Raw genomic sequence first — 15,825 nt, forward strand, 5'->3', positions numbered from 1 at the left:
ACCTACCTAAATTCTCTACTCAAGTAAAAATCTATGGCCTCACATCTATTTTGATACTTGATAAAAATAAAAGTTATAATATGTGACTATCTTTCAAAATTTGTACATAGCAAAGCACCACAAATTTTAGGCCTCACCTTTACCTATTGAATATTCAACAAGAATGTGTTAAGTAATGTGTCCGTGTACTAAAAATGAATCCAATTTGTACACTCCTAACCTTTTTAATAAGTAAATACCAATCCAACCCCCAAATTTGTAGCCACTGCCAATTGATCCATGCTTAATGAAATCCCAAAATCATTCCTAGCTTTGTTAGAAGGCACAAAGCTACACGGTAGTCCAATAATAGAGATGAATATGAAAATGGTTCCTTCCTTCATTACTTCTTCTTTGCCTGCATTCTCTCTCTTCTCCCCTCCCTACTTTCTTCTCTTTCTCTTCCCCCATATTGCCTTCAGCTTCCCCCCTACTCTCGAACTTACACCAGTTTTGGTACATTCATGTATGTGAAATCACGGTAGCATCTACAAACTCACTTGATCAGACAGTTGTAAAACTCAGTGCACAATACAGCACCTTTAGCGATGTTCCAACTTTCATTCACCAATAACAAATATGTTTCTAAACAATTTAAATGAATCCCAGCACATAATCACAGAAAGAATATGGCAATCAATATTGAATTCAAGACATATTATGTTCAAGACATAAGGCAGAATTAGAAAAAGTCATACATTGAAAATCATATGAAGGGTGACAGCAATCATAGGCAGTCCATACATATTATATCACCCCCTAACTATGACGAGGAGGAAATTTGGGGCGGTCGGTATACATCGTTATAATGAAAGGAAAAAACGAACAGTTTTGTCTCCTAATCAGCCATTTTAGCCAACCGGTGAACAGTACTTCTAGCAACCCTATTAGTAGGATCAATCTTCAGCACAGTTCTCAGATCTTCAGCACCAAGTCTGTACTTTTCCATACTCTCGTACAAGAGAGCGCGCTGAACGAGGACAGATACATTGTTTTCATTGTTTCCAAGAATCTGCACAATATAATGCAGACCATTTACATTCCTCTTCTCAAAATTACATAGTGAATTAGTGATCAAGAAAACAGCGCAAATGCATTCATGATAAACAAAACCAAAATATGGAACAGGACTTATTGGGAGCGAACATAACTCATGGACTAGCTATCCATGACAATCTTTCAAACTTCAATTATTGAATTAATTACACATGTTACCCAGGGTGTCAATGAAGATAAATGTAAAGACAATGAGGATATCTAAATCCAACAACAATTACTGATACATGGAGCTATGAAGTACTGGTGTTTGCATTCCCTTCATGCTTGGATATGTAGCATTGTACACATCCAAGACCAATACACTTAGACACTTATCATACCTGGGAAAATATCAAAAGCTTAAACACACAATGTACTAATTGGATTTTTTTTGGAATTGCAATTATATATTTATAATGTTATATATGAATTTTTTGATTCATATCCAAATACACATCCAGGTATAGTGTATTCTATATTTTTCAAGAATAGTTGTTTCACTAAATTGGATACCATAAGTATCTGATAGTTTGATATATATAATGTAGTTGTTAGAAACTAATTTTGACAAGGAGATAGCATATAGTTTTTAGAAACTAATTCTGAAAGATAAAACCTATGTCATGTCATGTCCATAAACCTTTTCAAGCTTATTTCAACAAATTCTCCATGATAACTCATCAAAACAACTTATAGCTTTCTTTCAAAAAAATAACAGCTTATATATAAACAATTTAACCACATTTCTTCTTTAGTTATAAAATAACTTGTACATAAACACTTAAATCAAATTATTTACCAAAATGCACCCTATGTACATATGGTTCAAGTGTGTCACCGCTGTCGAACTTTTCTAAGACTTCTTTTAAGTCAGGTGTTGGATGAGTTGCAAAAACATGACCCAAAATGATACTAATTCGAAGTTTCTTTTCATTTCCTAGCTAGTTACTCCTAATATTTTCAACCAAACCCTGCTTTTTATCTCCTCTCTTTACAGTTTCCAGCGTATAGCAAATGCAAATCCTTAACATAACATATACTTCAGCACGCACTTCCACCCTCCGGGCACATCTTTTAATTTATCCAACAATTAGATCTTAATTACACGGCTGGTATTTAGTGATTGAACTACTCAACATTACCAATTTACCATATAAAGTTCTATTTCCAGTAGAAATTCAATAATATATATCATTCATGTCTACAAAAGGACTGTTACTAGCAATTAATAAAATATTAAAGTATACCTTGGTACAATCCGCAACAGCTTTTTTATACTCTCCAACTTCTTTATAACAAGAAGCTCTGCAAGATAAAACCTCCACCGTGCCAGCATCATCCCCAGCTTTCTCCAAAAGAATGAAAGCCCATGAAAGCCACTTAATAGCATCAGCAAATTGTCCTTGCTTGTAATTATCCATTCCTTTGCCTTTGGCAGCAGAACCTGATACACCGGCAGGAGGAGGTGGCAACCCATCAAGTTCAGTAGTTGTGCCACCAACATCATGGTTTCCACCTCCAAACTCAGTACCCCAATCATCAATTTCAGAAGAGGCTGCAGCAGCAGCACCACCACCAGATGAGGCAGTAGAGGAAGATGTGAAAAACATGTCCATTGGATCGCCACCACCTGAAGATTGAACTGGTGTCTGATTTGAAGCCGACGATCCGATAAAATCAACATCAATTCCAACACTACCACTTGATGGAAATGAAGTAGAGCTTGGTTTGCTTGGTTTTGAAGCATTCTGAAAATCTCCAAAACCGTCATCTTCTGAATCAATCTTTTGAGGTTTAGCAGCTGAATTAATACTAGAAGATTGCTTTGATCCAAAACCAGCTAATGAACTAAACGGATCTTTATTATTAGAACCAATTCCAACACCAACACCAACACCGCCGCCACTTCCAATGGAAGGACCTCCAAGATTGGGACTTTTATTAGCATTCAAATTAAAACTCCCAGAAGATGATCCCCAAGTAGAACCACTTTGTGGAGTGTTAACATTTTTAGGCAAAGAATTAGCCATGTTTGACATTGAAAAGGAAGAAGTTTTAGGTGTTGGAGTTGCATTTTTCAAAGGGACATTATTATTATTAGAAGAAGAAGAACCTTGCCCCAAAGCAGAGGTTACCAAATCCCCAAAAAGGTTAGGGTTTTTATTAACAATTCCAATGCTGGGGCCCGAAGGTTGAGTTGATCCCCAACTCTTACCGAAGATGTCACCAACCATAGACGGAGGTGCACCGGGTAACCCGGCCGGAGTTTGAACGGGTTGATGGGTCCATGTGGTTTTCTTGGGTTGAGCCGATGAATACGAAGAAGAATTAGAATAGGATGGGGGATTGGGGGTTTTCTGATCTTTTAGGGATTTGGATCGATTGGATCCGATCCCGAGATCAAGATCGAAATTGAAGTTGTTGAGGGAAACGGAGGATGGTTTTTGAGGGTTGGATTTGCCATAATTGGAATTCATCTCTGAAATGCAGAGATAGATTGGAAAAAGACGAAGGAATTTGGAAGAGGGGAGATTGGAAGATAGAAATTTGGACGTAAAAGTTGTTTTGCTCTTGATGGTTGATCGATATTTTTGTTATGTGTATGATCTATTACACGCGTTAAAACAAAGCTGTTCGGAAATCTAGTAAAGTAAAGGTGTTAAAACAAACATGGTAGTTAGTTGTTAACGTGGAACGCCATCATACTTGGTTCATTGCGGACAATATTTCAAGGTGCATTTTGGAATATGTAATTTTTTTTTGAAATAGCATTTTGGAATATATAAATTAGGTGTCAATATTTATGTAAATTTTATTTACTCGTGGTATACAAATATGAAACTCCGTATTTATTTATTTATGCAGCTTCATAATTTGGTTAAAATTTAAACCTAGCTAGTCGGCAATTTACAATTCTCTTGGGAATTTTGATTGAGCTTGTAGGTTAATTAATCTGCCATAACTTTAAAATGGAGGATCGCTTCAACCCATCAAATATGTATTTTTCTAAATAAAAAAATTAGAGTACAAAATCATTATATGACTTCAATCCATCAAATATAATTAATATCAACTTAAAAATTAAAAATGTTGTCTTTAAATTTAAATTTAATTGACAAATTTCAATATTATTAAAATGAATGTCTTGTCTCGAATTTAAATTACGTATTTTTTAAGATAAATGTATTTGTATGAGTATAAACCAAAGACAAAAAAAAAAAAAAGTGTCAATGTTTAATAAATAGTTCTATTATTTCATAGCATAAAAGAAAAATATCATTTTAATAATTTAATAGTCAAGATTAAGATTAAATGATCACCTCTCATTACTCCCACTTGGTATTTGATAGAAATATATATATATATATATATATATATATATATTTGACAGTTCAATTAAATAGATGTACACAAGATTATTTTAGGGATATTTGATATTCCTCAAGTCTCGATCTTTGAGAAACTTATGTCAATAAAAATTAATATTATGTTTAAAATTTGAATCAAATATATTTATTTTATTAATTTATTTTCTTTTATATATGACACAGAAAAATATATATTATTAAAATATTAATCAAATTTCTCTCATTGTTTGTTTTAGTCTGTAAATTTTTATCTAATGTTAAGTGAAACATTGACACCGAAGTCTTAGTAAATGTAGGTATTATATAACTTATTTTATTAACGTAAAAGTAAAAGACTGAATTGATATGAGCTAAGATTTTAAATTGAAAATATCTGAAACATGTATTTCTCAAGAGCAAATATGGCAAAAAAAGAGAGAAAGAATACACATGTGCCAATTGCACATAATGGATCTAATTGATGATTTGATAGGATATATTTTAGTAAAGAATAACTAGAGAGGGGATGATAAATCATTGACTCCTTAGAAACGTAAAAATGCATATGAATAAGTCAACCAAAAATACATGTTGCAGATTATTAATTTGAAATACTAATTGTATCAATTTAACATTTGACTTTTGCGTTAACAAGGTATTTTAAGTGGCGCTTACGTGTATTAAGAATTGTGTATTAGTGCTGTATCACATATTCCTGGTTAACAAAACAAAGATGAATTAACTCATCAATATTTTGATAAGACAAAGACTATTCTAAATATATATAAATAAAATAAAATAAAAAAGACTAAGTTGATAGACTCGTTTCAAAGACGTGGATTTACAAGATTTCATCATGTTCTCCACACACCACATGACATGACTCGACCATCCCTCTCCCTTTTCCACATGCCAACATCTTATTTCACAAAGGATGTGACCACCACAATGTGTTTCCTGTGCGGGTTTCATACGAAACGGGTTCTCCGGAAAAATCAACACCAGCCAACCAGCCACCCATCATCGGCCCCCACCGTGTTGAGGGAGAAGCAAGAACACAAGGCATCACTTTTCAATAAAAGCAGCATACACAACTTTCATCGAGGAAGAATTCATGTCGATTTTTTAGTACAAGCAAGGGTTTGATAACACAAATCAGAGGCAAATATGGTGATAGAGGAACCCTAATATATGAAGATGGTGTTCTCCTACTCTTAGATGCTGCTTGCTTGCTTAGTGATTATCAGAAGCAATCATCACCCTCTTGCATGATGATCTTTGATTGATCAAACTCTCGAAACCACCTCAAGATTTGTTATCAAAAATCTTCTAACAGTCTTAAATTGTTGTCCGCTATAGACCATCGTTATAGGTGGTCTATATTAGCCAATGCCTTGAACCAATTTACAACCGAATGATCTGTTATGTGAAATGAGAAAATTGAAAGAACAAAATAGCCAATTCCATAAGGGTGTGGCAGTATTTTTTCAACAAAGGAACGATCAAATCAAATTCTTGTTGAGTAAAGATTTGACAGTGGAATAAAGAAATAAACAGACAGCAAATTACACTTTCATTGTAACTATGTGCCTCTATATCTGGCAGAGCTAAGGGAAAAGGGATTAGTGGCTGTACAAGATTATTGTCGGACCACCATAAATGAAGATGGTGATCTCGGTGGTAATGCTGCTGCCATCAACATTTTAAGCCACAAGCCAAGCCATTTTTAAGAGGGAGAAAGATGAAAAATAGATCTATTGTAAATGATGCAAAATAAAATTGGTCGGACTACTTTATCTATTGTCAAGAATTGTAGATGGATGATGGGAATAATATTAATAATGCAATCAAGCAAAAGATCGATAGAGTAGCAGCTCCAAACAGACGCCCAAACAAAAAAACTGAATAAGTAACTACAGTTGTTAAGGTTTAATATGACACACGTCAGACAATAGACACATTGACAGGGTATTGAGGAGTGTTAAGATGCCATACAAAGATCTGGCTCGGACAAAACCACATAATTGTTTCAAGTCTATCAATTTTAACAGTCATTGATCTGTATTGCTAAAAAATACTACAATGAACCTGGAAGCAATCAGTAAAGCCCAGAGCTCAGAACCTTAAATGAAAATCGTGGTTCTGTTATCTATAGATTATAAGTTATTTTTTTGAAGGAAATATATCTATAGATTATAACTGCCAATTTCTCAAGCAGAGTTCCTCCTATTAAACATTTCATGGCTTTCTCCTACTGAAGCCGAGTTTTGCCTATTAATTGGATTTGATGGCTGCATATGTCCTCCCTGACCTTGGTTCCAGTTCTGTCCTTGGATATTATCTCTCCTTTCAACTTGCATAGTTTCCCGGCGCCTATCATGCCGTGGACGTGGTCTACTCCTACTTGGTTGCCTTTCAGCATATCTATACTGTGGCCTAGGGATTACATTCCCATCAACAAACAAATCACCTGAAATTACCAGAGAGTGATCAAGACAAATAAACAATGATCTAACGATTAACTAAGCTCTTAAATTCAAACAACTCCACTCACCTCCATAATCCTTGTTAGGAACATCGAGATATGAATCTGGTAGTACCCAAAGAACTCCTGGCAACTCTATTAAAGCAGAAAAATTGCCACGACAGTCAAACATATGGATTAATTCCTATAAATATGATGTGTCAATTCTAATTTAGCTCCACAAATCAAAACAACAAACAAATTTGGCTACACAAAACAAAAGATTAGAAAGAAAATCTCAAGGACAGCCCATGACATTAACCTCTATTATAATCGGTTTTGTCAAATAGCAGCTATAAGTTTATAACCCTATAACATAGCAAAATTTGAACAAACCAATATTGTTCTGTGATACACTATTTAGTGCAATGTGGTGTCAAATAGTAGCTATAGCATAGTAGCATAGCAAAATTTGAACATATTCCAATTTACTGCAATCTACAATTGACAACACTCATTAGTTTATCATCCAAATTCCAATCAAATAAGCAAAACAGCATAGCCAATAACCCTAATTGCTAACAAAAAGAAAAACTTAAATAACCTAATTTGGGATTAGCGAAGTAGCTAAAAAAGAACAAAATAAATCACCTTTGAGTTTATAAGAAAGCTCTTCCGAAATAAGAGCACCGAAACCTGTATATGTAGAAGTAGAAACAGAGTATATCTTCTTCTTGGCCTCTTCCTCACTACAACCAAAATCCAAATAAGAAATTGAAAAAACACAAAATAGAAAAGAAGAGTGGAAACTAAGTATGAGACAAAAAAGCGAAAGCAATGGAACCTTCCGAGAACTTGAGCTAGGGTTTTAACGTAGCTATTAACCATTTCATCTTCAGAGGGTTTAGGGTTATCGGGGAATTCCATAACGATGAGCCAGTGTTCGTAATCACAGCCATCGAGAAGAATGGTTTCCTTTGGAGGACGGTTACTCCAGTTAGGGGATGGGTCGTTCAATGGAGAATAACCCGAACCAGATGATTTCAACCGAACCGGGAACGAGTAAGGGACGGGCAGGGTTTGTTTGGCAGAGGACAAAGCAAAAGCGAAACGAGTGCGACTGCGAGAAGCGCTTCCATATGAAGAAGAAGAAAGAACTCGTGTGAGGGTGGATGCTAACGTGCGCCTTGCATTTGAGTACGCCATTTCCGACCTACTTGCCACTACTATTCAGTTCACCACCAAATGAGTAACCTATTCAGCTTTCACCATCGAAGACTAAATTTTTATAGGTTTTTTTGTAAATTTAAATCCAGACAAGATCGTAATTAAACTTTTTTTTGTTTGTATAAATCATTATTAAAATTTAAATAATACTTTAATTAGATGCATATATATTTTATCATCTATAAAAAATTGAACTCGTCTTTAGATTAAAATTATTTCGTGCATATAATTTTCTTACATCCTTTTCTTATTTTCTCTTGCTTTTAATTAAAATAAAATGTAAATATATTTATTAACATTGGATATTATAAAATTAAGTCTTAAATATAATTTTAATTATGTATTTTTTACTTAATGTTTATTTTTATTTTTTATTTTTTATGTTGATTTGTTTTAATCATTTATATTTTATAATTAGTTTCACAATAAAAACAAAAGTTATGATAATATTCGTTTATTGGAATTTTATTTAATAGATGTCAATATGTATTTATTATAGTATTATTTTTCAAAAAAGCATCAATTTAATCTAATAATAAGTTTGCATTAAAAAAGAAATTATTATATTATATTTTGAAACATATGTAAATTCTTTTAAATGAATAATATTTATTTAAGTTTATTGTATTTTCACATCATATTTATTAAGATTGCATATTTAACTTTACAATTTATTTAATATTTGATATCAATAGTTCATAATAATAATTATACAATTGTTTAAAAGAGTTATGATAAAAAAGACTAAAATACTTCACTTATAAAATATAAATGACCAAAATTAATAAAATAAAAAGATAAATAATTAAAACAAATATCAAATAAAAATAAATGATCAAAATTATATTTACATTTAAAATTAATAAATACTTTTTTTATTAATTATAATATCTAATTTAACAGTATTTGTCGACTAAATTAAGTCCTATAAATAAATTTTATATAACTTTTAAACTTAAAGATACCATAAATTTTTTATTGTAGTGGCAACTGGCAATAGCATTATCCCATAAGCATTCTATGTATATACATATTAGTAATTGTTTGGATCCGTTTAAATAGTAATGAAGCGGGTAAAGTAAATGACACAACCGATTGTGACAGGGGTGTTTTTAGAAACTAGATTGGTGGTTCTTTCAAGTTCTTAGGTGTCGCAGTGAGTATATAGTTGAGTTGTAAGATACCTATTCGAAGTATGAGTTTGTCTTGTATAGAAGTTAGTAGTAAAGATATTTTAAAATAGTGATCATTTCCCCTGTTTCCGTTATACAATTCACACATATTACAAAATGCATAATTTGCTGTGATGCTCCTAGGATACATAATATAAAAGCTCTCATTTCTTGATCCCATAAATAATTACATGCAAGCTGGTGGGTTTAAGAAACCACCATAGACAGGCTTAACATTAACGCATCTAGCACTTGAAGGGGCATTTCCAAACTTTAGGTCAATATCTCTAATTGTAACACCCGAACATGGATATAGCTTGCTGCATCTCAAATCCACTGCAATTGGTGATATTGTTGTTCCCTTTACATTTGCAAAATGAATGTCTTGGATTTTCACCAATGATGGCTGCACATAAATAATTTCATTAATATATCAATATCACAATTACCTACCATGTTCCAATTAATTCATTAATTACCTTCTTTTGGCAATTTGGGTAACATTCATACTCCTGATCAATGATGATAGGATTTTTAACATTTGTCATGTTAATGTTACTGAAACTTATCATTGATGCTCCACCACCATATCTATCTGGCCATGTTTTTATTCTGAGACCATTGGTTGTGCCAATCAATGCACTGTTCTTGATACTAACACCTCTAACCTCTCTCTCATTTTCGTACTTTCCAAGACTACCAATACTTCACAACAAACCAAAATTTATATAAGAAAGATAATATAACACATCTTGTATAAAATAAAATAGTTTTGTGTGTGTGTGTGTGTGTGTGTTGCATGAATTAATATTACCTGATACCATGACCAGGTCCACACTTGAGTCTATTGATGAAAATATTTTCAGAACCTTGTATCATAGAGATACAATCATCACCAGTTGAAATAGAGTTTCTTGCTATAATCACATTGACTGAGCTACTGATATGAATTCCATCAGTGTTGGGGCTGGTTTCAGGTGCAATGAGTTTAAGTTTACGCATCCTAATGTTTGAACATTTAGTAATGAATACATGAAAGCCTTTGGGATTCACTGATCTAATGTTCTGTACAATTGCATTTTGGACCTCCATGAAAAACAAACTCTGCACAATGCAATCAAATAATTCATCGATTATAACTCATTAACTAATATGACTAATATTGTATCTAATAATAACTTACGCTGGGGTTTCTGACGCAAACTTCGTTGCTAGCTTCGCAATTCTCAGTATATTCCCATGATTTTTGACCCTGTCCATCAAAAGTACCACCACCAATGATTTTTAGGCCATTGATTTTCTGAAACATGAGCCAATCTCCGTTTTCATACTCAGAAATATCAGTGGTAGCCAAAACAGTTCCTTCAACTTGAATTGTTACTGGATTTGGAGCAAGACAAGGTCCTTGAAAATACATAGAAGAAACCAAAAACTTTCCAGCAGGAATATACAATCGGTTTTGTCCTTCAGTGTGGCAAACTGCTTGCCATGCCTGCATGAAAGCCTGCGTGTACAACAAGTATATAGCAAACGTAAGGACTTTTGCTCTTCAAAATGGTTTTTCTATCATTTCTAAAATAATGTTTTGTTTTACCTCAGTGGAATCAAAGACACCATCACCTTTGGCACCAAAACTCAAGACATTAACTAATTTCTCACCAGGAAGGGGCACATCCTTAGCATTATTTTTATCCCCAAATACATCATGACCAACAGGTGGCCTTGCTCTTACAGCAGCAGCAGCATCTGCATAACTGGCCAATGCAAAGAGTAAAATAATAATAACACCACTCTTTGCAATGGCCATTTTGCTTTAACGCTCTCCTATAAAATATTTACTTTTAAATTTTTGAGAGCATATAATATATGAGTCTCCAGGGGAGACTATAGTATATGGGGAAAATGATACATCTTTCTCATTCTATCTATTATATATAACATGTTTTTTTTAAGGAAAAAATAAATGGTTCATCTAAATCAACGGAGAGTAATAGCTTTTTTGGCTTATATTTAGTTTAACTATATTTAGTGGTGATTTATGTGCACTGATTCAGCTTCAATTCCTCCAATTCGTTAGCTGCCATATTCTAATACAAGCAAAAAACAACTTTCTTCTTCATTGGTTCAAAAGTGTTTACTGTCCTTAAAATTGTATCGCTGAAATTTGTTCATTTCAGCTGTCAACTAAACACAGAAAACTCTTTTCAATAAAATCTAAACAAAAATGCTATCCAAAACATTATTTAATGTATTTGATTAAAAATTAATACTACTTACATTAACTTTTCAAATATCTTTTTATTTATATTTTATTCTAAGTAATACTAGTAGATAGCATAATTTAATATTTCATCTCTCTTCCTCTAAATTTATAATGATCATTTTTTTGTTGAAAAAAGTTTATAATAACCATTTTTGCTCTCTATATTTCTATGATGCTGAGAAATGGTCATACACTAGTATATACCAAATATCTAATTAATTTTCTATTAATTTATGAATATCATGTATGTGACCATTTTTATATACAAATAAAACATAAAACGAAAATTTCAAAAAAAAAAAAATTACTTGATTTATGGTCATGTGAAGTATATTTTACATGTAGCTGATCAAATATATTTTATTTTATTTATATTGATTAAAATGAAATACTAATATGAAAATTAAGATTAATCTTATAGACTACATGTGAAGAAATTAATTGAATTAATATTTCTTTCATGAACAAAGAGGATCAAAACACACCGTCAAAGTTTCAATTACTACATAATTTATTTATTTTTATATAAAAAACAATTATATATATATATTTTTTAATTATCCGATTTTCAGCAGAAATAATTCATAATAATAAAAAATTTAATAGAAAAATAAGTAAAGTATACTTAATAATCTTTGGGTCAAAGGTTTGAACGCATTACATCAAACTGTTTAGTTAATGTATTAATTAAATTATATTAGTGGTACGTCTATCCATTGAGGTTGTTATATATTCCCGTGTAATAACAATGGCTTGTGATTTTTATGATTATATTCTGTTGTGTGTGTAACTCTCTATTATCATATATCAAGATCCATGTCTTTTTTTCTTCTTATAGTTCAATATCCTTATCCTAGTGCCCCATAATATAGATTAAAAATTACAACATCTTTCCCTGCTAAATTGAGGTTTAAATTCTTACAATCTTGAAATTTGTTGCCTTGCTTAAGATTTCATTTATAAATCGAGGCATATCGTATTTTAAGTTTTAACTTAATTCATAAATACTAATATTGATAATTATGTGAATTTAGGATGGTATAATTAGGATATTTTTATAGAATAAAAAATTGAGGCATATGTTCCTTAGAAAGTATCTCCAGTTCCAAGTGTTGTACTAAGCTTGTCAAATTAAACACCCTTGATTCCTTGATTTTCACAGTAATAAAAGTTATTCTTTTCAATCTTTTTGGTCAAAGAGGACAGGTTGGGTTCCCTGTGCTAGCGAGAAGAATAAGGTTTTATTATTCTTTACTTACAAAAGAAAGACTAAAGTCAAAGTGAAAACATATTGGAATTTGGAACATCATAAGCTAACAATTTATTCAATCCACGAATTGTGCATCTTTGACGTTAGAATTGCAATACGGTTCTATTTATGATAAAATTTAAATTTACTAACACTTGTATAATTGAAAGAAGATATATACATGAAGAAAAAAAGAATGTGTTTGTACAATTGTCACTTCTTAAATTTTATTAAAGACACAAAAATGCTTAGAGTTAAATATTTTTATTTAGTTTATAGAATGTAAGTGAACTGAAGTCATAAACAGTTTGAGATAAGTTTTTGTAGTATAATGATTTTTATATAGTGTTTTTCTCTATTTGTCGTCAAACGATAGTCGTGATTTTTCTCTAATTTTATTGTTTTTATGTTATTTATTTTTATTTTTATTTAATTTTTGTTTATTTTTTTATTTTCACAACATAATTATAGCATGAGCAACAAAGTAGTTGTTTACTATATAAAGTGTATCCAACTATCCATATATAATGTTTAAGTAGTTAATAAGTTTTGGTTAGAGTAAAAATTAATCGAGTGCAGCGAATTTGAACCAGGACTAAAACAACTTTGAGTAAGAATTCACTAATTTAGTTTTCTGAAATTAAGAAACCTTAAAGAGAGATAAAGAAATGTCACTATTGTGAAGTGGCAAAAGTGGGAACACTAGAGAGGGGCGATAGAGTGAAATTATGGAAGAAAACAAAGAACACATTGAGTTTCCTTAAGAGTTGCACTCGAATGTTATTTGAGTACATGTCCAACAACATTATATAAGACTGGAAATATATATAGTAATAGTCCCATTACATAGCTACATATAAGACCTCCATATATAATAATATGTATGTGGAGCTGCTTTTATTACAATGAGAATATGAAAGAGAAGTTATAGTAATATGATTATGATATGTGAAGTGGTGAAGTTCTAAATTGTCTACCACAAACGAACTTGTGGTTTTTTTCCGTTGAAGTAATCAACGACATGTATCCCACCAAAACGAGCAGCAACCTCTTTGCTATTCATGACGACAGGTTCTTCCATCTCATCATGAACAACCCAACGACCTTGTCGTGCAGGAAATACCCTGTTGTTGTTCTTCTTCACCCTTGTTCTGGTTGATCCTCCTGCTACACCGTAGAATTTATCTATTAGATCAAACCCTTCCAAACCTATCTCTCTCAAATCTACTTGAGGTGCCATTGATTTGATGAGGTGCTAAAAGAGGGAATTAATCGAGTTGTGCTTTCAATACTAACCTCTGTCTCCCCTTTATATAGAAACCATACTTTCCTACGTAACTTCCCCTGCAATGCAGCACCAAGAATATTTCTTTCTTAATCAGATTCATTTTATCAAACATTGTTTACTTTTCGACCTAACTTTCTTATTTTATCTTTAAATATGAAACATTTTTATTTAATTATAAGATACTTTTTTATTCAATTTTTTAACTGAAAAAACGACTTTTATGTATATTTAAAAACTCCTCATTTCAAAAGACAATTTGAAAAATAAAATATTAAAAAAAAATTAAATAAATCGTCATTACAAATTCGAACTTCTTTTAAGTAGTTGTCCAATGATTTTTGACTAAGTCAAGAGGGAGTATATTAATATTTAAAAAAAAAAATTGGAGTATCCTTGATTATTCTAATTGTCACGACAATTGTCTTTTTTTCTCATGCGTTGCAGTTTAAAAAATTCAATAATTCAATGTTTGGATTTTTTTTAATCAATATTCAATGTTTGGATTTGATTAAGAAGACTTGGAATATATTCTCATACTTATCACTTTTAAATGCGGGGAAATCTAACTTTTTGACTAAAGATTTTAATATTTATTTAATTAATTTGTAGAATACATTGATGCAATACAAATTTTAATTGCGTATAATATTTAAGTTAATAATGTAAAATGACAATATACTTATGATAAAATTTAAATATCTGAAATATTTATACTTTAAAATCTATAAGATTGATGATGCAACAATTGATTGAAATCAGTAAATGATCAAAATTACTAAATTTGAATCAAAATAAACATTATACCAAGATAAGGGTCGCATCAAATAAAATAAAAAATATAAAAAAAATTAAATTTGTGTAAAAATTATTTATTTAAAAATAAAAAAGTATTTTAAAAAAGTTAATCATAATAAAAATTATTCCTCTTAAATAGAGGAAGAAAAAGAGAACTTAAATTTATATTTAAATTTGACAGAAACAATTGATGTTACATACACTTTGTTAATTTGCGTAAATGATGGAAAAGTCTATTGAATTCATTGCGTTTTGGTGTTTCGTTACTCAAAGGAAATGAAGGTTGTTTACTTTAGGGAAAAAAATGAAAGAAAGATGATTGTATAACAAAAAAAAATGAAAATTTATTTTATTTTTATACAGAAAAAGAATGAAAAATTCTTTGTCGATATATTGGGCTTGATTTTGGGCCATGATACGGAAGGTTGCCGGTGCAATCTGGGCCAGAGATTATCTTCAACTCAAATTAGAGTTTTATACCAGGCACCCCCCCACTTTGACCTGCCACCCCCCCAGTGATGCGTAAAAGACAATTTTACCCTCTATCACATATATAAAAACCAAAAAAAAATTTTACTCACACTTTTTACCAATTCATTCGAACATTTCAAACATTCGATTCAGAATCAACCTTCCCTTCGAAGATCTCAAACATTCGAAACGCAAAAGTAAGTTCCCATTCGAATATTTGCAGTTTTTGAAAATTTCGAAATGCATTTGTATGATTCAATTCCAGAAGTTTCGAAAGTTTCGTTGAATATAAAACCTTCGAAATGCAATCCTCGAACTTTTGGAAATCTTCGAAACGAGAAACTTTCGAAAGTTTCTTGAATTGAAATCTTCGAAATGCAATGCCAGGTGAAACTTTTGAAAGTTCTGGGAAAGTTTCGAAACGCTTGTTCGAAAGTTTGGATCTGGGAAATGTTCGAAACCCAGTTTCGAA

The 15,825-nt window shown here is 31.4% G+C and overlaps 3 protein-coding genes across 3 annotated transcripts; all 3 read right to left on the minus strand.

Moving 5' to 3' along the window:
* Positions 1 to 652: 652 nt before the first annotated feature.
* Positions 653 to 3,779, minus strand: LOC101488677 (uncharacterized). The gene is made up of 2 exons (XM_004508134.4): positions 2,325 to 3,779; positions 653 to 1,051 (listed from the first exon to the last, which is right to left on the minus strand). The coding sequence occupies exons 1-2, from the start codon at positions 3,552 to 3,554 to the stop codon at positions 878 to 880; spliced, it is 1,404 nt and encodes a 467-aa protein (XP_004508191.1). The 5' UTR covers positions 3,555 to 3,779; the 3' UTR covers positions 653 to 877.
* Positions 3,780 to 6,307: 2,528 nt separating this feature from the next.
* Positions 6,308 to 8,172, minus strand: LOC101489016 (multiple organellar RNA editing factor 3, mitochondrial). The gene is made up of 4 exons (XM_004508135.4): positions 7,733 to 8,172; positions 7,540 to 7,637; positions 6,979 to 7,044; positions 6,308 to 6,894 (listed from the first exon to the last, which is right to left on the minus strand). Exons 1-4 carry the CDS (start codon positions 8,092 to 8,094, stop codon positions 6,635 to 6,637), a joined length of 786 nt encoding a protein of 261 aa, XP_004508192.1. The 5' UTR covers positions 8,095 to 8,172; the 3' UTR covers positions 6,308 to 6,634.
* Positions 8,173 to 9,339: 1,167 nt separating this feature from the next.
* On the minus strand, positions 9,340 to 11,198 carry LOC101489341 (exopolygalacturonase-like). The gene is made up of 5 exons (XM_004508136.4): positions 10,882 to 11,198; positions 10,471 to 10,791; positions 10,102 to 10,391; positions 9,767 to 9,992; positions 9,340 to 9,693 (listed from the first exon to the last, which is right to left on the minus strand). Exons 1-5 carry the CDS (start codon positions 11,092 to 11,094, stop codon positions 9,475 to 9,477), a joined length of 1,269 nt encoding a protein of 422 aa, XP_004508193.1. The 5' UTR covers positions 11,095 to 11,198; the 3' UTR covers positions 9,340 to 9,474.
* Positions 11,199 to 15,825: the final 4,627 nt, after the last annotated feature.

The sequence above is a fragment of the Cicer arietinum genome, chromosome 7 (genome assembly GCF_000331145.2).
Source record: "Cicer arietinum cultivar CDC Frontier isolate Library 1 chromosome 7, Cicar.CDCFrontier_v2.0, whole genome shotgun sequence".
NCBI lineage: Eukaryota > Viridiplantae > Streptophyta > Magnoliopsida > Fabales > Fabaceae > Cicer > Cicer arietinum.

Excerpts from the sequence above, each read along its gene's own strand:
- LOC101488677 (XM_004508134.4), bottom strand. The coding sequence starts at position 3,554 with ATGAATTCCAATTATGGCAAATCCAACCCTCAAAAACCATCCTCCGTT. Across the intron at positions 1,052-2,324 it reads CTGTTGCGGATTGTACCAAG|ATTCTTGGAAACAATGAAAA; the intron begins GTATACTTTAAT and ends TATATTGTGCAG.
- LOC101489016 (XM_004508135.4), bottom strand. The coding sequence starts at position 8,094 with ATGGCGTACTCAAATGCAAGGCGCACGTTAGCATCCACCCTCACACGA. Across the intron at positions 7,638-7,732 it reads CTAGCTCAAGTTCTCGGAAG|TGAGGAAGAGGCCAAGAAGA; the intron begins GTTCCATTGCTT and ends TTTTGGTTGTAG. Across the intron at positions 7,045-7,539 it reads GCTTTCTTATAAACTCAAAG|AGTTGCCAGGAGTTCTTTGG; the intron begins GTGATTTATTTT and ends CTGCTTTAATAG.
- LOC101489341 (XM_004508136.4), bottom strand. The coding sequence starts at position 11,094 with ATGGCCATTGCAAAGAGTGGTGTTATTATTATTTTACTCTTTGCATTG. Across the intron at positions 10,392-10,470 it reads TTTGCGTCAGAAACCCCAGC|AGTTTGTTTTTCATGGAGGT; the intron begins GTAAGTTATTAT and ends TGCATTGTGCAG. Across the intron at positions 9,993-10,101 it reads GGACCTGGTCATGGTATCAG|TATTGGTAGTCTTGGAAAGT; the intron begins GTAATATTAATT and ends TTTGTTGTGAAG.